Source organism: Pan paniscus, chromosome 17 (assembly GCF_029289425.2).
Source record: "Pan paniscus chromosome 17, NHGRI_mPanPan1-v2.0_pri, whole genome shotgun sequence".
Taxonomy (NCBI): domain Eukaryota; kingdom Metazoa; phylum Chordata; class Mammalia; order Primates; family Hominidae; genus Pan; species Pan paniscus.
The window spans coordinates 60312442-60334983 of record NC_073266.2 but is presented as its reverse complement, the minus strand read 5'-3'; the positions used below and the strand labels follow the sequence as shown (position 1 = coordinate 60334983).

Here is a 22542-nt window from a genome sequence, read left to right as displayed (position 1 = left end):
ATTTGATAAGCAGCATTGTTGAAAATGAGGAGAATTGGTCACATTTATATAATGTTGGAAAAAGTATTGTTGATACAATGTCTTTGGCATTGAGATTGGCAATATTTCTCAAAAGTAAAATGTATGTTCTTTTTGGTCTGGAAATACTAGACCAAAAAGATTCTCAGGTATAGATAAGTTTCCTCAGGTATAGATAAATCTGTGTGATATGGATGTTTAAGAATAAATATCACAGCATTGTCTATAATAAGAATAAAAGGAGGCCATCTAAATGCCTGTTCATAGATAAGTAGCTAAATAAATTATGGTACATGTATAAAAAGAATTATGATGTCTCTATAAAAAAGAATAAGCAATATTTATATATACTTATATAGAATAGTTTCCAAGGTATATTAGGGCTACTACATTTTAATTAAAGGTATATATTATGTTTCCCATTGAGTTTAGAATGATGTATAAAGGAAGAAGGAATATGTATATGCTTGTATGTATACAGACAGTAGTGTAAAGTTAAAGAAGCTATTAACTGATGCATTTGAAAAGAAAAATTAGAAGTTTGAGGTGAGAAGAAAACTAAATTAGTACTAGATATATCTGTACCATTTAAATATTTTGCTAATATTTGTATTTGTTAATTTTCAAAAAGGACTAGACGATTGAAAATCAAAAACTTTAGTACTGAAAATAATAATCAGAAAGTAGCATAAACTTTAAATTGTAAAATAGATCTTTTCCAGTTTAGCTTGCATTTTTATTATTGTTTTAATCATATACAACTGACACAACAGATCTAATTATGTTTTCCTAAAGATCAAACATATTTCTAAGATGATTTTATAATTTCTTTTCCAAAGAAATGTAATTATGAGTTTGAGAAACATGTTATCATTTTCAGTCCATACTTCTCTAGTCAAGTCCTGTCAATTATGGGGTTTTGATTGCGACATAGGATTTCAAAATCAGAGTATGTCAGAACTATGAGGGATCCCAGATATTTTATTACTCAATCTTGGTTCAAGAATGAAACATGGATCCAATAGAATATTTTTTCTCCCATATTAGTACATTTCACTCACATTGTGAAAGTTAGGATTGAGTTAAAATAAAAATTAATGCTAAGTAATATGATACAGTGTGAGTCAGGTAACATGAGTTTTTTGACCCAACTCTATATCATGTTGCTGTTGGTCTTTGGACAAGTCTCTTGTCACCTCTGTGATCCAGTTCTTGCAACTTAGAAATGATTGCTTGAAACCGATGCAAAAGCCGTTTGCATTTATTCCATATTTACTGCAAATGATTGGTGAAATTCACTTATTAACTCAGGAATTTATTAGCTTTATCACTCTCTGGACTTGCAACCACCCTAGTTTTCCAAAGTTCCTGGATCTACATAAATGCTCCCATCTTTCAAGCTAGCGTAAATCAAATTAACATTTATTTAAACAATTACTCTGAGTAGGGCATTTTGTGAGTTCTTATAAACACTTTGCTAGGTAAAGAAGTCCCATTTTCTCAAATTCTTCAAACACAGTTAAAACCCACCTAAAATTTTATTGCTTTGATTACTTATAGCACAAATTGTCCAAGTCACAATATGCTCTTTTGTTCTTTCATTGCTTATTCCACCAACAGAATTCTACCAATTAATGCTTCTATCTAATTAGCCATTGTCATTTTAACAGTAGTTTCAGAATAAAAGTGAATGAAAACAGATATTTTAGACTTAAAAGAACTTTCCAAATTGTAATTCAGAACAAATATTGAATTTTCAGTCACTGAGAAGTTGTAGTTGAAAGAAGATGAAAGAGTCAGCAGAATGTAGAAACTGATCCATCCCTCAGCAATCCAGATCCTTCTGTTTATGCACCTTCATGAGACAAATTAACACCCAAACAAATAACTGGATCTGGAATTATCAATGCTAATAACTTTTTCCATTCACAAGGAAAACCAGGTCTAACTCTAATTCATTTTCATATTTTTGAGTAGAAAAATTTGTTCCCCCAGATTCCTTGGCAGACGTATGGCAAATCCCCTATACAAACCAACTTTCATTTGCAAAGTGAAGCCAACTTCCTTAGATTATACAATTTTTTTCTTCAATGTTTCTAGAAAAGAAAATTGGTTCCAATAAATAGGGAGTGAGAAAATATCTGAAATATGTAATTTAAAGAATATCTAGCCTGGGTTCAAATAAATTTAATGATTAGAGTATAAACATTTAGATTCATTTTCTTAAAGTGAGGTCATTACAAATTAAAAAAAAATCATCTTTATATAATCCCTAAGAGTCTATGAGTAAAAATTGCTGTTTAATATGTTTTTCTAAGATCTCATAAATGAAATCTCCTATGATTAAATATCAATATTCTTAATAGTTTAAAACATTCAAATTTCATAATGATTACATTTAAACCTCATATTAATTAGCTATATTGAGAGCCCATAACTAATTTTTTTTTTTTTCCTGCAGGCAGAATTCACAGCCATGCGGGAGCAGTACATGCGAGGTGGGGAAGGCTTCATCATCTGCTACTCCGTCACTGACCGTCAATCATTTCAGGAGGCTGCCAAGTTTAAAGAGCTCATTTTTCAGGTCCGCCACACCTATGAAATTCCCCTGGTGCTGGTGGGTAACAAAATTGATCTGGAACAGTTCCGCCAGGTGAGTGCCAATTTTATCTGGTAGCTTCTGTCTTTTGCTCTGAGGATGCATAGTACAAAATATGGCTGCTTTCCCAGGTTCACACTGAAAATTATGAGAAAGAAATTATGCACATGATTTTTCTAATAAGTCATGGTGGTCCCATGGTAAATTGTGTTGGCCTCCATAATATATTTTACCACATATGCTATTTTGCAGAGTGCCCTTACTAGTGCCCTATCCCCTAGGATCTGGGATTATATACTGAATACAGTGGAAATGATTCTTGTTGACTTCTGAAGTGTAGCCTTAAGATTTCTGCAGTTTCTGCCATTGCCGCTTGAACTGCTTACCCTTGAGTTCAAGTAAAGAAGCCCAAGCTAACCATGAGAAGATAGTCATGTGGACAAAATGAGATTCAGGCTCACAGCTGTCCCTGCCAAGATACTACACATGTGGGCAAAGCCACTTTGCATGTTTCAGCACCAGCCACCATGTAACTGTAACCTCATAAGATAGCCAGCCAATCCACATAGAACACGAAAATCTCCCAGGTAAGCCTTGTCTGGATTTCTGACCTAGAGAATCAGTGGCAAATAAAATGAAATTGTTTATGCTACCATGTTTTGGGGGTAATTTTTCATGCAGCAATAGATGATCAAAACAGAATCTTTCCCTCCTTCCAGAATTACAACAAGCCACTACTTCTCAGGTTGCATCAGAAATTACTCTTATATACCATCCATTTCCTTCAGGCTGCATCTGCTGTATCAATGTGATCAATAGACAGTCTCAAAACTTCTCCGAACAAACAAAATTGATAAGGAAGAAACTGTGGCTAACTTAGACTGGGATACATTACCGTAACTTACATAGTTCATTCATTATATTTTCTTCTCTTCTGGTCAGACACTACTTCTTGGGCAATAACAGATGGCTGAACTATGATGACTTCCTCCCTGAGATCTCAAGATAGTAAAGATAAATCAGTTGCCCTGGTTCAAGAATCAGGCAAATCATATCACAGTTCCATTCCCATGACTCACATTGTACAAAGTAACATTACTGAGAAGTGTCATGCAAATCAAATTTTTGTAAATCTAATTTTCTAAATTGAGTTGCTTTGTTATAAATTGAGATGCTTCATCTTTCTTTTCGTTGACCTTAAATTTGAACTGGCTTTTAATAGTTCATGTTATTCCAGCTAATGATTTATTGTTAGCCTATTTAAATTAGTCAACTAGTGAAACCTTTTACTAACGTAGGAATCTTCACTAAAACAAATAGTTGTCTCCTATCTTAAGGGTATTATAAATATGGATTTTCATGCTTAATATGTTTTAAGTTTTCTTAAATTGAAAAGATCTCATACAGAGTCCATGTTTACAAGTTGATGTTTAACCGGGAACGTATTTCTATGATTTAGTGCAATGCATTTTTGTGGTGATATTTTTGTATATTTTACTTGAGAATCTAAGCATCTTAAAATGGCAGCTAATTATTGTTTTAGGAACTGTAATATTTGTTCATCTCTTCTGCAACTGTTCTGCTGTCTTACTTTGCTGTTTCTCTTTCTCCAAAGACATGTTCAGCATGATATGTTGCATTTCTATGGGTTAAGAATTCAAGTTTATCTCATCAGTTAAATATAATCTATTTTAGATAACTTGGCAGAAAGGAAGAAAGTTGGAGGCTTAGTAGCTGAACCTTTCCTATACTACTCTGAAGAGTGCTAGTACTTTACTTTTCTTAGGGCCTCTAGGAACTAGTGTGACAAAGCACCCTAAATGTGCCACCAAGTGATCATATGCCCATTTTTGTTGCACTTCTAAGAATTCCTGGAGAACAAAAACCTCTGACAGGGTTTCAGTTAGGAAAGCTATAAGTGACGCTGAAAAACTAGTGAATTTGAAAACATTCAGGAAACATTTTTTCAGGCCAAAAATCAACTAAACTTTCTCTACAATGATTGCTCTTCATGACTCCAAAGCTGGCTGACATTTACTTTTCCTTCACTCTCCAGGCCCTGTCTTACCAGGCTCAAAGGTGATACTTAGGATCTCACAAAGGCATGTTTATCAGAACCCCTATCCCAGCCTGGATAATTAGCTGCTCCTTTCAGATTATCAGTGAAGTGAATTGTAAGCATTACAAATGTCACTGAAATTAAAACCCAGGCAAAGATACTAAGTTGAGTAACTTTGCAAATTTGATAGTCTTTTCCTTGTAGATAAAAGCAAGTACTGTAAACAAGATAGTCACAGAAAGTGCAAAAACCATGAAAACACAAATTGCAATCTTTGTAAAAATGTTTGTGTACCACTGTCTCCAGTAATGAAGAGTTGATGTAAAAATTTGGCTTCTGGCTGTGGTTGTGATAGCAATAATTATTCTTAAAACTGCAGAGTGGTTTTTTCTGAGCAAAATGATTTCAATTCACACTTTTATCTTGTAACTGCTCTGTGTATTTGTAAGCCAAGCATTTGAAGAATGAGGACATCTGACAAATGAATATATTGATAGCAATTGACTTTACTAAACTATTGCAGCTAGTGACAAAATTAAGACTAAAACACTGTCATATTGTACTCTTTTTGTTCATCAGGATCTGAAAGGTTAGGTTTCGTTTCTTCATATAAAAAAAAAAGCAGACTCAAAAGAAAAATAAAGATGCTGACACCTAGATGGTTTGCAGCTCAAAAGAATTCTCTGAGAATTCCTAGAGTGATAAAGTTAAACTCTCAACGGTGAAATTACACTGGTGCTATTGTTTAGTGGTGAGAGGCAAAGGAGTAGGATTCTCACTAAGCAATTCTTATTCCTTATCAGCCTACACTGAAAGAGTTTGGAAGGGAAGAATTCTGATGGTTGAAGCTGCTTCTTTTCATATTTGGTAAGAATAGGTGCCTGTATTCTTAATGCATTTTGGGAAATCCCAGGGCCCTTTCTAAAAAAGATAAAAAAAAAAAAAAAAAAAAAAAAGACAACGAGTTTTAGTGTATTATGTGTTTATCATTATTCACCTCCTTGAGCTTTAATGTGGAAGGATTCAAAGGATAGTATTTAATCTGTGAAAAATATTCATTTTGATGGTGATATTAGTGATGATACATTTAGTGTTTTCAAGGCTCTGTGCTGGGCACGTTACACACAGGATTTTATTTAATCCTTACTGCAAGACCATGAAGTAGTCTCCTTTATACCTATTTACATATGAGTCAACTGAATCTCTGATACATTCAATAACTTGTTCAAGGTCACACAGCTACTTAGAGTTGAGAGACAAAACCCAGTGTATTCTGACTTAAAATCTCACTGTGTCTTATGGTTGGCCTACAAACCATTGTCATTTTATCATGAACTTATTTTTTTATATCAGCTTCAAGATACTAGCATGCTTCTTAGAGCAATAGCATCTTATGGACAAGGAGGAGCAGGAAGAATCAGGATAATAATTCTTTGGGTTTGGAGTGGGCAGTTCCAGGCCATGGACAAGCCAGTAGTAGCCCAAAGTTGGTTTCCTTACCCTTTTGGTGGGAGAAAAAATAAAAGTAAGGAAATGGGTTTCAAAATTACTGGAAAGTTGTGTTTTATAACAGCCAAAAAATTCTGTCCAAAGTTTATCCACACTATTCTAAAGTCTGTCTTAATTCCTGAACAACATTAGGTCCTTGAGCTCCCAAGGTCTTTGTCCCTATTCATGCAGGCTTCTGTCTTCCCACTGGAGAATAGAAGGAGATAGGCCCGGATTTCTCTTTTTCCAAAACCCTGACCGGCTGTGCAAAGTAGAAGCAGTCTATGAATGAAGGAAGTTTCAGGGATTTGGGAGCTAGGTTAGAAAGTTTTACGTCAATTGCAGACCACAAACTTTTTTTTTTTTTTGAGATGGAGTCTCGCTCTGTCACCCAGGCTGGAGTGCAGTGGTACAATCTCCACTCACTGCAACTTCCACCTCCCAGCTTCAAGTGATTCTCCTGCTTCAGCCTCCCACATAGCTGGGATTACAGGTGCCCACCATCATGCCCAGCTAATTTTTGTATTTTTAGTAAAGACGTGGTTTCACTATGTTGGCCAGGCTGGTCTTGAACTTCTGACCTCAGATGATCCTCCAGCCTCGGCTGCCCAAAGTGCTGGGATTACAGGCATAAGCTACTGCGCCCGGCCAAACTGTTTTATCCTGAAGATATCCTGAAGATAGACAAACCTTTCGGTACCAACAGCATAATTGCAGCTTAATTCTCAGCTTTAGGCCTTGAAACTCTGCTTCCCACAGTCTATGTAACTCTTGAAGTACTGAGTTGAAATCATGAAAGGCCTTTATTTATTCTTTAGTGATACATCTAATTAAAATAGTTTCATTTCTTTACTTAGAGGGGTATTTGGAACCATGAGAATTAGGAATTACTGGATTAAAAAAGCATAATATCTATTTAGAGTTCTATCAAGCATCTATTTATCTTTGGAGAGTGGTGATGGTTTTGGAATATAGTAAAGGCATGAGTAATCCAGTCCCTGTCCTCAAGAACTTTCTATTCTCCTCAGGATCTGTGCATATGATGTAGGGAGAAAGCCCCCCTTAAATAATACAATTACATGTTGAACAATATAGCACAATTCATAGGTGCAATGCTTTTTGAAAACCAGGAGAGACCCATGTGGGTAGCACATTTGAAGAACGGAGATACTGAATGAATGGATGAATATCTTGACCAAGTAAGAAAGATAAGGTGAATGGTGACGGTTATTTTAGGAAGGACTGAAAAGGATCAATCTAGAGAGGAAGAAAGAAACCTTGGGTCTTACGAGTGTACACAAGCAGTAGAGTGATCAGTGGGAAACTTGGAAGATCAATCTGCCTAGTACACACATATCAAGCATCCTAAGCATAATTTCATAGTGTCTCCCTTGTAGACACATTTAATCAAAGACAAAACATAAATATGTAGCAGAGCATATTGGATATAATGTAATGCAGTAATTAATTGCAAATACCACTCAAACTTAAAAAAATAAGAGTAGTGCTTAATTATCTTTCATCATCAGTGCATTGGAAAATTTATATAAACATATTTTCCAAATGATGAGGGCTTATTTTTTGAAGAGAAAAAAAGGTTCGGTAATTTACTCATTATTTTGGGATAGATAGCCAAATTCAATTAACAATTAATTAGCTTTATCTTTTCCATAGCATTTTGTAATATGTTATTTAATTAAATTAAATAAATGTGAATGTATTAACTCCAATTGAGACAGAAAACAAAACAAAACAAAACAAAGCTTAAGAGTTTCACATGATTTATCCAAACTGGATGGTTGTAGAACTGGAATTTGAGTTACCTTAGCTTACACATATATGTTTTCGCTACTGTCATTTTTAAAATTTAATTCATTTTCCCAATGGGTAACAAGCACTCTTTCAGAATCTGGGAATACACAGATGAACTTGACAGCTAATATCCGTATATGCAATAATGTGAAGTTACTGTGGAGGAGACAGACAATGAACAATTTGAGTATGGGTATGTGTATTCTAACTGCACAATGCAAAAATGGTACTAGGAATAAAATTATACACACTCAAATATGCATGCATACATACACACATGTGTACACAATTCTGAGCAGTGAAAAGGGCAAAGGAGAAAAATGAAGCAAGGGAAGGGGTTGGCATGTGGAGTGTAAGAATCAGAGCTGTATTTTCTCTAGGGTGGTCAAGATGGTCTCTCTAAAAAGATGGCATTGAGCACAACTCCAGAGTGTGGGGAGGATTTGGGTGAAGAGCATTCCAGACAGAACAAATAGCACTTGCAAAATCTTCACAATTGGATTTAGCTTAGCACGTTTGAGAGCCATAATAGCTGGTGAGGAGGCAGGGTCAGGTTATGTAGAGCTAAAAAGTTCTTTGGTAAGAGTTTGGATTTTATTTAAGTTTGAACAACAATTGTTTAAAACATTTGAGCAGAATTGTGGTATGAATACATTTCTATTTAGTCAGTCTTGACGTTGGTTGGAGCAACCATGAAGCAGCGAGATGCATTTGGAGGCTCTTTCAGTCATCAGAATGAGAAATGATGGTAGCTTGAGTGAAAGGGATAGTGCTTGCTGACTGTTCACGAATTCCATACTCATACTGCACACTGACAGGATGGCAAGTGACAAGATTACAGTGAGGTTTAGAGCCCTTTCATGTAACAACAAATTCTTCTACATTCTTCAGTGATACCTGAGGTCATTACTGCATTATCACACAATCCAGTGGGTGTCCGTGATGGAGTCCTCATGACATTTTTAAGAAATGTAAGCAGCATACAGAAACTAACAGATTATGTAGTTGAAAGAATCAGATAGTCCTGGGTTTGAATTGTTACTCAGATGATTACTGTGTCCTTGGACAAATCAGTGACAGACACTGATTTGTACCTGTTCTTCAGAGAAGTACTTCCTGTCCAGCACAGAAGTAGGAAGATATAATTCATAGATAGCTTCCGGCCATCAAGTGCTTAAAGGGTCAGACTCAGCTACATAGAGCCTCCTTGCCTGATGTCACACCCTTTCTGGGGAAACTCATTTCCAGTTAAGTGTAGGCATACATTTCCAGCCATTTCAGTCCAATGTGAGATACTGACTGGCAAATCTTGCTAGGGAGCCCCCACTAGTTTGGTAAAGACTCTGTTGGGTTCGCATTAACGTTCAACTTCTCCCTCTGCTCAACCCTGCTTCCTTCTCCTTCCTTTCAGAAATGTTGATTCCTAATAAACATCTTGCGCTTCAGACTCTGTCTCAGTGTCTACTTCTGTAAAATAGGATGATAATATCTCTGTCATTGTTTTTTGGGTGGGACAGATGAGATAATGTCAGTAGGTTATCTAGCACAGTGTATGTCACAGAGTAGTGCCTCAATAAATGCTGGGTGCTACTATCCCTATCCCTCATCTGGATTATTGTAACAGTCTTTCGGTTATTATTCTTCTAATACGCTCTCTTACAAATTAAAAAGTAGCTAATCAAGTGCATACGAATTGTGTGAAAAGTAAAAGTAACTAATCTGGGTGAAGGCCCAGGGAGCTTTCTGATATAGGCTTCCGCACATGGATTTTGCAAAATTAAATTTGAAATTATTTCCCAGTTTTTCAGCTGTAAAACAGAGTAGCAATTCTTTAATAACTGAAATCTGCCTAAGAGAGCCTTGAAGAAATTCCTGCCTTTTTGCATAGTTTATGAGCTAAGTAAAGGCGAGTAATCTGGAGATAGACAACAGACACATACAAGAGATTACTGGCCATTCCAGAAAAGCTAAACTAATTTTTAAATGTATGGACAAACTCATCTTGGATGAGAACTGTGGTTCTCAAAATGTTGTCCCCAAACCAAAAGAGACAGTACCACCTGCAATCTTCATTAGAAATACTAATTATCAGGCCCCATCCTAGTTCTGGTAAATCAGAAACTCTGTGGGTAGGGCACAGCAATCTATTTTAACAAATTAGCTGGGTGATTCTAGAGTATAGTATGCTAAAGTTAGAGAGCCAGTGGGCTAGAATATAAAATGAAGTGCATGAAGGATAATTTTATTTTGGGACACTATAAGAGCATAGAACCTACAAGTGTTTTAAAGGCCTTAAATGAAATATTTGAGACCTAAAAGAAAAAAATATATATACACATATGGTGTAATATATACATAATAATACATGTGTATATATACTATATATGCACATATATACAAACATATGTATATATATACACGCATATGTACAAATGTTTAAAATATAAAATAATTTTAAACATAATTAATGTTTATATTAAAAACAACAATGTTGAAAGTGTTACAGATTCAATCTATATTTTGGGCAAATTTGTCATTTAGAAAAATCTAAATTTCACCGTTTATGTTGCACATCTACACCTAAATAGACTTCCACTTGATAGTTTCATGTTTCTTTGGAACAGAGCTTGTGTTTCCTCAGATTGAACTGACATTGTAACTGCTTGCTTTCCCTCTTTATTTAAATTGTCTTACACTGAATTGTTTGGTTTTCATGGATCATTGACTGCATTTGTAAAATTGACAAGCCAGAAAAGGCTTCGGGAAATAAGCTTGTTTTCTTTTTAAGGAAAAGAAAAAAGCAAAGCTGTTGGGGAATTGGATCGGTTCCTTGAAATGGAATCCAATATTACAATACCACTCTTAACTAACCTTTTGTAATTTTTAACCAGTCACTTCAAAAAGGTGCCAAAAAGGAAATAAATACTGAGTGAGTAAAGTTTTTTAAATTTTTTATTACCCTATCTAAGATTTCAGGTCTCTATACCCTTTCCCAGGTATCCTTGCCTGCCCAAACCCTAACATTTGTGGAAAATTTCCTCAACACTCAGCAGTTAGGCTCTGGCTGTACTCGATAATCAAGTGTATGGTGTGTGTGTGTGTGTGTGTGTGTGTGTGTGTGTGTGTGTATAATTATATGTATAGATGTAGGTGCATTAGATAATTCAAGACAATACTGTAAATCCAAATGAATGATATCCATAGATTGAACTACAAATACTCAGAATCAGGAGCACTAGCTGTGTGTTCATGGAGTACTATTTTTTTTTTTTTTACTTTAACTCAACCACATGCTTAGGGAATTACATAATCCAGCTTTTACAAATTGTTTATTTAGAAATAATTACAGACGCACAAGAAGTTACAAACAGATGTGTATAAAAACCCTGTGCATCCTTCTCTTAGCATTCCCAATGTTAACATCTTATGCAACTCTAGAATAATATGAAAAACAATAAAGTGACATTGATTCAATCCACAAAGCTCATTCATATTTCACCGGTTATACATGTACTCATGCATGTGTGTATGTGTATAATTTGATGCAATTATGTCACGTGTGTAGCCTGCTTAACCACCAGCATAATCAAGACACTCAACTCTGCCATTACTCTGAGGCCCTTCTCATCACCTTCCTATCCCAACCCCTAACCTCTGGCAACTACTAGTCTACTACCTCATTTTTCATCTATATAATTATTTTATTTTTGATTATTATATAAACGAAATGAGTTAACATGCATCCTTTTGAGATTGTTTTTCACTCAGCATTATTTACTGAATTATATCCAAGTTTTTGTTATCAGTAGTGTGTTTCTTTTTATTACTAAATAGCATTCAGATTTGGATATATCACAATTTGTTTATTCACCCTTTCAGGGACATTTGGGTAATTTCCAGTTTGGTGCTATTATGAAGAAAGCTGCTATGGGCATTCACACACAAGTTTCTGTGTGAACATAAGCTTTTAATTCTCTAGAATAAATGCGCAAGAGCACAATTGCTAGATCTTATAAGTCCATTTGAGTTTTGAAAGGAAATGCTGAAATATTTTCCAGAATGGCTCTATTATTTTATATTCTCACCCTTGCCAGCATTAGATATTGTCACTAGTTTTCATTTTAGTCATTTTGATCAGCATATAGTGATATCTCATTATGATTTTAATTTACATTAGTCTAATGACTAATAATATTGAACATATTTTCATGAGTATATTTGTCATCTGAATATCCTCTACAGTTAAGGATCTGTACATGCTTCTGACCATTTTCTTTTCTTATTTGCCTTTTTAATTGACAAGTAAAATTATATATATTTATCAGGTACAACATGATGTTTTGTAAAATTATACATGGTGAAATGGCTAAATTGAACTAGTTAACATATGCATTACCCTACATACTTATTTTTTGTGGTGAGAACACTTAAAATCTACTCTTGGTTATTCACAGGGAATTGCACATTGTTATAACTACAACCACCATATTGTAGATCACTTGTCCTTATTACTCCTAACTAGCTGAAATGTTGTATCCTTTGACCATCTTACCAACCCCTCCCTGCAGTCCCTAGTAACCACCTTTTTACTCTTTCTATGAACCCAATTTGTTTAGATTCCATGTATAAGTGAAATCATTAAGTATTTGTCTTTCTGTGCCTGGCTTATTTCACCTAAGATAATGCTTATTTTTATTTTCATTATGTCCATTGACTATTTTCTGGTTGGATTTTTTTTTTTTAAGTTTGAGTTATGAGAGTTCTTTGCATATTCTGGATTCCAACCCTTTGTAGATATGTGACTTGGAAATATTTGGTTCTAGTCAGTAGTTTGTCTTTTAATGGGATCTTTTACAGAGTAAAAGTTTTACATTTTGATGAACTCGATGTATTGATTTTTTCCCTCTTATGAATTGTGGTTTTGGTATCAAATCTCAGAACACTGCCTAGTCAGTCGTAGGTACCCATGAGTTTCTCGTATGTTCTTTTCTAAAAATTCTATCATTTTGTTTCACATTTATATCAATTATCCATTCTGAAAATTATTTTTTTTGTATAAATTGTTTTTTTTTTTTTTTTGGCTGATGGATGGTTAATTGCTCCAGCATCATTTATTGAAGAGTCTTTTCCTTCTTTATTGAAATGCTTTTACAAGTTTATAAAAAATTAATTGGGCATATTCATGTGGAGTTATGTCTGCATGTTCTATTCTGTTCCTTTGATCCGTCTTTCTGCCACTACCAGACTGACTTGATTAGTTCAGCAAACATACATAAGTCTTAACATCAATAATTCCTCCCTCGTTTTTCTTCTTTTTAAAACAATTTTGTCTATTTTAATGCTTAATATTTCTTTGTGAATTTTAGGGTAATTTTATGTTTACAAAGAACTACGATGACATTTTGAAAGAAATTAAATTAAACCTATTGGTTATGTTGAATTGACATCTTTGCTATGTTGAGTTTTCCAATCCATGAATATGTTTTTCCAAGTATTTAGCTCTTCTTTGATTTCTTCATCAACATTTTATAATTTTAATTATGCAAAAACTGTAGCTGTTAGATTCATACCTATGTAATTTTCTTAGGAGTAATGGAAATGGTATTATATTTTTGTTATTACATTTCTGTTTCCAATTATTTCTTATCTATATGTTGAAATGCAATTGCATTTTGTGTATTCATGTAGTATTTTTTAACCTTACTGAACACGAGAGAAACTTATTAGTTCTCAAAGTATATTGTATATTGCTTGGGGTGTTCTAGACAGACAAGCTTGTGATTTGTAAATAGAGAGTTTTAGTTGTTTCTTTCTCATCTGTGTATCTTTAATTTCCATTCCTTGCCTTATTGCAGTGGCTAAAATTTCCAGGATCATTTCTGTAAGTGTAAGGAAAGACATCTTTGCCTTGTGCCCAATCTTAGAAGCAAAGCATTCAATGTTTCACCATTATGATGTTTGGTGTAGTTTTTTAAATAGGTATTCTTTATAAGTTTGGGGACATTCATCTATATTCCTAATGTACTGAAAGTGAATTTTTTTTTCATGAACGGGTATTTAATATGCTTTTTCTGTAGTAAATGATATGATAAGTTTTTTTCCTTGGCTTATTGAAATGGTGGACTACATTAATACATTTGGAATATTTAATTAGTCTCACATACCTGGAATAAATCACATTTTATCATAGTGCATTATTATACATATATATTTTTCTATAATATTTTGATAAAATTTTGTTCAGAATTATTTTCATCTAAGTTAATCAGATATATTGGTCTACATTTTTTACATCTCATGTGATCCCTGTTGGGTTTGGGTATCAGTGTAATACTGGCTTCATAATATGAATTAGGAAGTATTCCCTTTTCTGGTTTTGAAAGAAATTGTGTAAAATTTGTGTTAACTCTTTTTTGAATATTTGGTAAAATTTCCAGTGAAACCATCTGGGCCTGGAAATTTCTTTAAAAGCCTGGAAGCTTTTAAAATAAAAATTTGATTTATTCAATAGTTATAGAACTATTCCATTTATCTATTTGATTTTGGCTGAGTTTGAGGAGTTTGTGGTCTTCAAGAAGTGTTTTATTCCTTCCACCTTACTGAATTGATGAGTGTAAATTTATTCATAATATTTCCTTGTAATCATTTTTAAAATTTGTTTCAATAAAAATTTTGCATATATGTAAGGCACATAACATAATGTTGTAAGATATGTATATATGGTAAAATGGTTGCTATAGTGAAACAAATTAACATATCCACTATCTTACATAGTTACCCATGGATCTGTTGAGATGTCTTCTATTGCATTTCTGATTTTATGATTTAGGTCTTGTCTCAATTTATGTCTGTCAATCTTGCTAAAAGTTTACCAATTTTATTGATTTTTTTAGATGAATTGGCTTTTAGTTTTATTAGTTTCCTATTCTCCTGTTTACAAATTCATTGATTTCTGATGTTATCTTTATTATTTTCTTTCTTCAGCTTGTTTTGAATTTATTTTGCTCTTCTTTAGGTCTTCTTATAAATATATTTCGTGTTTATTTTTATTCCACTCTACGTATTATTTTCCCTTGAAATTTCCTATTTGACCAATGCATTATTTAGGAGTATATTTTTAATTCCCAAGATGTTGAAAAATTTCCCCCTGAGTTTCTGTTATTGGTATACTCTTCTTTGATACATTGTGGTCAGAGATCATACTCTGTGTGATTTTTTTTTATTTGTTAAAGTTTGTTTTATTACCATGATATAGTCTATCTTGGTGAATGTTCCATGTAAGCTTGAAAAGAATATGTGTTCTGCTGTAGATGGTTATAGTGTTCTATAAATGTCAGTAGATCTTGTTGTTTAATGTTTCATTATTCGCTATTCTTGCTGATTTCTATCAATTGTTAAAAATAGGATTTTGAAACCCATGTTATAATTACGGATTTCTTTCTCATTCTGCTCTATCGGTTTTTGCTCTATGTATTTTGAAGTTCCGTTGTTTGGTCCAAACACATTTAGGATTGCTATATTCTTGGCAAATTAATCCACTTTTTATTTTGTAATGTCCTTCATTGTGTGTAGTAATTTTGTTTGCTTTTAAGTCTCCTTGATCTGGTATTATTATAGTTGTTCCTTTTTAAAAATTAATCTTTGCCTGATATATCGTTTCTATCTTTTGCTTTCAACTTATCTATGTCATAATGAAACAGGAGAGTTCCCTGACCCCTCTTGGGACTTGCAACAGGGATGTGGCTCTGCCACCATGTGCTCAAATCCCTTACTGGAAGGGGAGCAGGCAGATGGGCAGGTGCAGGAGCAAGGGCGAGTGCTTTTGGACCCTGGCCCCATGGTAGTGTCTAGGGGTGTGTTACAATTAATACCCTTTTAGCAGTTGCTTTCCACAGATGGCTAAGTGTTAAATCAGCTCAGTGGAGAGTCAGATGACAGCCTTTTACACCCTGTCCTCTTGGTTCCTGGGTCCTTGTCCAGCATCCAGGAAGAATCAGGTCACTTGGACTTGAAGGACGGTGAATGTGGGGATTTTACTGAGTGATGGAGGTGGCTTCAGTGAGATGGATGGAAACCTGGAAAGGGGATGGAGTGGGAAGACGATCATCCCCTGGAGTATGGTCATCCCGCAGCCAATCTCTCCAACTGTCCCCAGCTGAACTCCTCTCAACATTCAGGTGCTCCTTCTCTTCTTCTCTGCCACACCGCTCTGCAGCTCTGCCGCTTTGCCACTCTTCTGTTCCTCTGCTCATCTGCTCTTGGAGCCTGGGGTCTGGGGTTTATATATGTACACATTAGCGGGGTGTTGTGGGCCAAAATGCAGCATTTGGGCAGGAAAACAGGAATGCCTGTTCCCATTTAGGGTTGTGGGTTTCCAGGCTTGACAGTGGAGCCTTTGCCAGGAAACCACCCTCTTATACCCAGTATTTCCCTGCCTCCTGTCTGTATCAATAATGCTTGAAGCAGATTTCTTACAGCCCACATATAAGTGGGTGGTGTTTGTTAATTCCACTATGCAAATCACTACCTTTTAATTGGTTTAGATTGTTACAATTAAATAATTACTGATAGATTAGGGCCTATGTCTGCCTTTTTATTATTTGTTTTCTGTTTTCGCTTTCTCTTTCTCAATTGGCCATTGTTTGTCTGTATGTATCTTGGCCTAACTGTGGATAACTTGAAAATAGTTTTAGAATTCTATTTTGGTGTATTTATGTTTTTCATTATAGCTGTTTATATAATTTTCTTAGTAGTTGCCTGCTGGTGTCAATGTGTTACCATTTCAAGTTAAGTATAAAAACCTTACTTCAATTTAGATCCCCTTAACCGCTTTCAGGTATAATTGTCTCAATCATTTCCTTTGCATACATAGAACACCATGTCAGATGGTGTTCGTCTTTTGCTCCAACTATAAAATATAATTTTTAAACTCATGAAATGAAGGATGTTCTTATTATGTTTACTGCAATTTTTACTCATTCTATTCTTTACTTTCTAAAGATCCCAGTCATCATCTTTTATAATTTTTTTTTAGTTTAGCATTTCCTTCAGCTATTCTGTATTTTAAGAAAATAAATTATTTTATTGTATTAGGGTGATTTGATTTTTAGCTTTGCAAAATATAAACTTGAAAACTGGAGGGTTTTAAAATGTATTCCAACAATCTTTAGGTATAGGTGGGTTTTGGTTTCATGATTATGTTCTTTAGAGGTGATTTCTGAGATTTATTGGAACTGTCACCTGAGAAAATAATTGTTTATTGAGAAAATAAATTGTTTTATTGTATTAGGGTGATTTGATTTTTAAATTTACAAAATATGAACTTGAAAACTGGAGGGTTTTTAAATGTATTCCAACAATTTTTGGGGTAAAGATGTGTTTTGGTTACATGATTATGTTCTTTAGTTGTGATTTCTGAGATTTTAATGAACCTGAGCCGTGTACACTGTCCCCAATGTGTACTCTTTTATTCCTCACCCTACTCCTAAAAGTCCAACCCGTGAGTCCTCAAAGTCCATTACGTCACTCTTATGCCTTTGCATCCTCATAGCTTAGCTCTCACTTATAAGTGAGAACATATGATATTTGGTTTTGTATTCCTGAATCATTTCACTTACAATAATGGCCTCAAGCTCTGTCCAAGTTGCTGCAAAATACATTATTTCATTCCTTTTTATGGCTGAGTAGTATACCATGGTGTACATGTACAACATCTTCTTTATCCACTCAGTCAATGGGCACTTAGTTTGGTTCCATATCCTTGCAATTGTGAATTGTGGTGCTATAAACATGTGTGGATGTGTGTCTTTTTCATACAATGACTTCTTTTCCTTTGGATAGATACTCAATAGTGGGATTCCTGGATCAAATGGTAGTTCTTGTTTTTGTTCTTTAAGGAATCACCATACCGTTTTCCATAGTGGTTGTACTAATTTATTAGGTTGGAACAAAAGTAATTGTGGTTTTTGCCATTTAAAACAATGGCAAAACCACAATTATTTTTGCACCAACTTACCTATGTTTACATTTCCACCAGCAGTCCTATGGTTACTCTTTAATGATAAATCTGCTAGCAACAAATTCTCTCAATTTCCCTTCAACTGAGAATGTCTTTATTTCAGCATGAAGGATGATTTCACCAGATACACAATTTGGGATTGACTGCTCTTTCAGCACTTGATAAAACTGATATCACTTCCTCTGTCTTCCATGGATTCAGATGACAGATTCTGTCATTAAACCTGCTTTTTCTTTATAGAAAATGCAGCAGTTTTCTCTGTTTTAATGATTTATTCTTTGTGTTTATTTTTCAGGAGTTTAATTATAATGTGATTGGTGTAGTTTTAGGTTTAACCTAGTTGAGTTTTACTCAGCTTCTTGAATCTGTAGCTTTATGTGTTTTGCCAAATTTGGGAGGCTTTCAGCCAGTATTTATTTGAATACTTTCTTAGCTCCTCTCCATTTCTCTTCTTCATCAAAATTATGATGATTCTAATGTTAGATCTTTGTTATTCTCCCACAGATCCCTTGATCTCTATTTATTTTTTCTTTTAGTCTATTTTCTCTTTGTTGTTCAGATTGAGTAAATTCTATTAATTTGTCTTCAATTTCACTGATTTTTTCTGTGTCTTTTCCACTCTACTATTAAGAACATCCAGTGAAATTTTTGCTTGTTTTTTTCTTTGTTTGGTTATTTTGTTTTTCATTTCCACAATTTCTATTAGATTCTTTTTTATTTTTATATATTCTATTTATGTCCTGAGATTTTCCATGTCTTTTAAATTTGTTTTACAGTAAATTATAATGATTATTGAAGCATTTTATGATGGTTGCCTTAATTTTTTTTTTCACTCTGTCACCCACGCTGGAGTGCAGTGATGATCATAGCTCACTACAACCTCTATATCTTGGGCTCAAGCAACCCTCCTGACTCAGTCTCCCAAGTAGCTGGGACTACAGGCACATGCCATCACACCTGACTAATTCTTAAAATTTTTATAGAGACAGGGTCTCACTACATTACCCAGGCTGGTCTGGAACCCCTGGCCTCCAAGAATCCTCCTGCCTTGGCCTCCCAAAGCACTAGAATTTCAGGCATGAGCCACCATACCTGGCTAAAATCTTTAACAGATAATTTCAACCTGTGGATAGTCTTGATATTGGTATCAAATAATTGTCTTTTCTCATTCATATTGTGATTTTTTCTGGTTTTTGGTACCAGTGATTTTTATTGCATCCCAGACATTTTAGTCATTACATTAGGAGACTCATAATCCTATTTATGTTTTCTGTTTTGGCAGGAAGTTGCTCTGCTTTGAGCTTTGTGCTTGTTTTTCTCCAAATGCATGTGTAAAAATTGAAAATGTCTTTATCATTGTGCTCAACCCCTTCAACAGTCTATAGAGTAAATTACAATGTCTTCTTTTATCTAAGCATGATCCTTGTCCATTTCCATCATTCCAAGTTATTTTACTACTTCTCATCCCTTTGAACTTTTAAACAATCGCCATTCTATGCCTTTTGCTAGTCACTGAATATCAAACATTGGTGTGCCCTTTTCTTGTGACCTCTATACTTGTCAGTGATTTTCCTTATGCACTTTTCACACTGTATTCATCTATTGACACATCTGCCTACATGACTAGTCTATGCACTTAATTAAGGGATAAACTAGCTTACACAAAATCAGAAACAAATTTTTTCTAAAAGAAGACTTAAAAAAACAGTAGATAGAGACATAATTTGCTTTTATTTTTGTAATAAAACACACACTGAGGGAGGTATAAGCAAAACAATAAGTTTCAGATAATGACCCCACAGAATATCACCATGCTAGGAAAAGGCAATTCAACAATTACTGAGTGCCTCCTCCAAGGCATCAGATTCTGAAGTTGATGATAGGAATGAGAGAAAGACAATAGGCAGGATGGTTGGCTAGTCTAGGCCTTGAGTGTTGTGTACAAAGACAAGGAATAATAGGAAAAGCTGTATTGTTTTCATTACTGGTTCTCTTAATGAGGGAAACAAAGCTATTTTCATAATTATCAGACAAATATGGGGCAGACAAGACAGGTTTTGAAAGGCAGTGTTCCATAAATGGCAATTAATGATGTATGTCATTTGTTTCCAATCTATCAGTAATGCTCCAAAAACAAAAATAATCTGCAATTAAAATTATCATTAGGAACAGCAGGACAGAAGCTGGATAGAAGGTGGCTTTTCTCTTAGAATTCAATAATTTCAAAAGCATCATCAGAGTGTCTTAAGTGTATCATGCTACTTTTTAAATTAAGAATTACCCTGTTTCCCTCTAAAATGTGTTTGAATTAGAAGGGATCAAGGAAAAAAAGACCCTTTTATTGTAATCAAAGGGAACATCTCTTATAAAGAAAACCACATAGTAATAAATAACATTAATGTAATATGATTTAAGCAGTTTTATGATTCTACTTTGCTGCATATTCAGTATTATGTATGTCTGTATAGATGAGACACTGTGAGAGACAGATTTGATTTTTTACTTTGAGAAGAAAAGAAAATTTGTATTATTTTGTTGCTGCCATATGGCAAATAGAATCGTAATAATGGGCAGAGCATATAATTGCATATGTCTTGGGAATTCAAGATGGCTGGGTGTCCCAAACAGACGAACATATCCTCCCCTGCCTATTTAAAATTGGTATTCAATATTGAAAAAACAAACTTTCATGTCAAGAGATATAAGGCTTAAAATGAAAACATTGCTGGAAAAATACGTGTATAAGCAGATATATATATATATATATTTCAATTTGCTCCATTTACTTTTAATTGATAAATGGGAAAACAGTGCTTATAAGTATTTTTTTTTTCCTCCTTAGCCTTTATCCCTAGTTCTGCTAAAGCCAGCCACCTACCTGGACTCTGTTTTATCTCATCAGTTTTATCAACATCCTAGATTCTGATCCGTTTAGAGCAGATATAGCCAATATAAAAAATACATGTATTTGGCCGGGCACGGTGGCTCACGCCTGTAATCCCAGCACTTTGGAAGGCCAAGGTGGGCAGATCACCTGAGGTCAGGAGTTTGAGACCAGCCTGACCAACATAGTAAAACCCCATCTCCACTAAAAACACAAAAATTAGCCAGGCATGGTGGTGGGCAACTGTAATCCCAGCTACTTGGGAGACTGAGGCAGGAGAATCACTTGAACCTGCGAGGCAGAGGTTGCAGTGAGCCAAGATTGCACCACTGCACTCCAGCCTTGATGACAGAGCGAGACTCCGTCTCAAAAAACAAACAAACAACCATGTTTTTCTCTTCTTAAAAAGCATGTATATACTTAGATATAATACAGAATGTTTTACCTACTGTAATATTTAAGTAAATTTAAATACATCACATATATACAGCAAGCTTTACAGGTATACAGGTACATCTATATAGATGTATTTACCCTGCTCTTGTTTCACACATTATTATAATTTTGATATCTATGTTAACATATACAAATCTAATTTATTTATTAAACGACCATACAATAATATTCCGAACAATGAATATATTAAAATTATCTATTGATCTATTATTAAACTTTCCCCCTAGTTCTTTGCATTACCAGCAATCCCATTATGAGTGTTTCTGTGCACATCTCCTCAAATACAAATGAAAATACTTCCCTTGTAGACATGGCTTGAAGGGAAATTAAACTGTGTGAAGGCATGCAGATTTTAAGCTTTACGGATTATTGACAAATTTTATTCCAAAACAATTGCACTAATTTATGTATACATCCACTGGGATACATAAAAATTCATCTTTCTATGTGCTAGTTATTGAATTTACAATTTTTGCTCATCCAGCTAATGTTAAATTTTATCTCTTCCTTCTGTTTTGACTTTCATTCTTCTGATTGCCACTTAGATGGGACAATTTTTCATGTTCTTTTGACGCCCCGTTCTGTGTATTGTCTATTTATGTATTTTGCCTAAATTTCTATTATTATCTGCCTTTTGTGTATGAATTGATGAATATAAATTTCTTATATATCCCAACTAATTCTTTGTTATTTATATGTTAAATGTGTATATGCCAATCTATCATCTATTTTATCCACTTTATTATTTCAGTTTCCTTTCGTGAGTTGTATTTTGTTATTTGTCTACAAATTTCTTCCTCAGTAGGCCAGAACTAATGTAGTTAGGGCACACTGAAACAGCACATCCATTGTTAAACTATAAAATACTCTTGTAGCTCTCATTAACAGTTACCTCCCAGACCTCAGGCCTCCCTCTTGCCCAAGTGATCACTGCTGCTCTAGTCTCTCATGCCCCTCTCTGGGAAAATGCTTAAATTCCCAAAGATCCAGTAGCTTAGGACTAATACCTGACACTGCAAAGACTTATGGGACCCTATTCCAGTGTCATGGCCGGCATCTATCCTGACTCATTGCTACCCATAGTGTATCTGCTGAAAAGGGTTTTGCTTGATGCCACAGGAATATTCTCTTACATTTTATTCTAATACTCTCAAACTTTGGATTTAGACAATTAAGGCTTATCTAATCATTTATTTGGCTTATGATGC

The 22542-nt window shown here is 34.4% G+C and overlaps 1 protein-coding gene across 2 annotated transcripts in view; it reads left to right on the top strand.

Moving 5' to 3' along the window:
- Nucleotides 1-22542, top strand: part of RIT2 (Ras like without CAAX 2) — a 373037-nt gene that overhangs the window by 189460 nt on the left and 161035 nt on the right. The window contains exons 4-5 of one of the 2 annotated variants that reach the window (XM_003830211.7): nt 2480-2671; nt 5480-5543. In XM_003830211.7, the coding sequence (XP_003830259.1) occupies nt 2480-2671; nt 5480-5515 (228 nt within the window). In that variant the 3' untranslated portion in view covers nt 5516-5543. The remainder of the gene's footprint in view (nt 1-2479; nt 2672-5479; nt 5544-22542) is intronic. The other variant, XM_003830210.7, reaches the window with a different exon arrangement.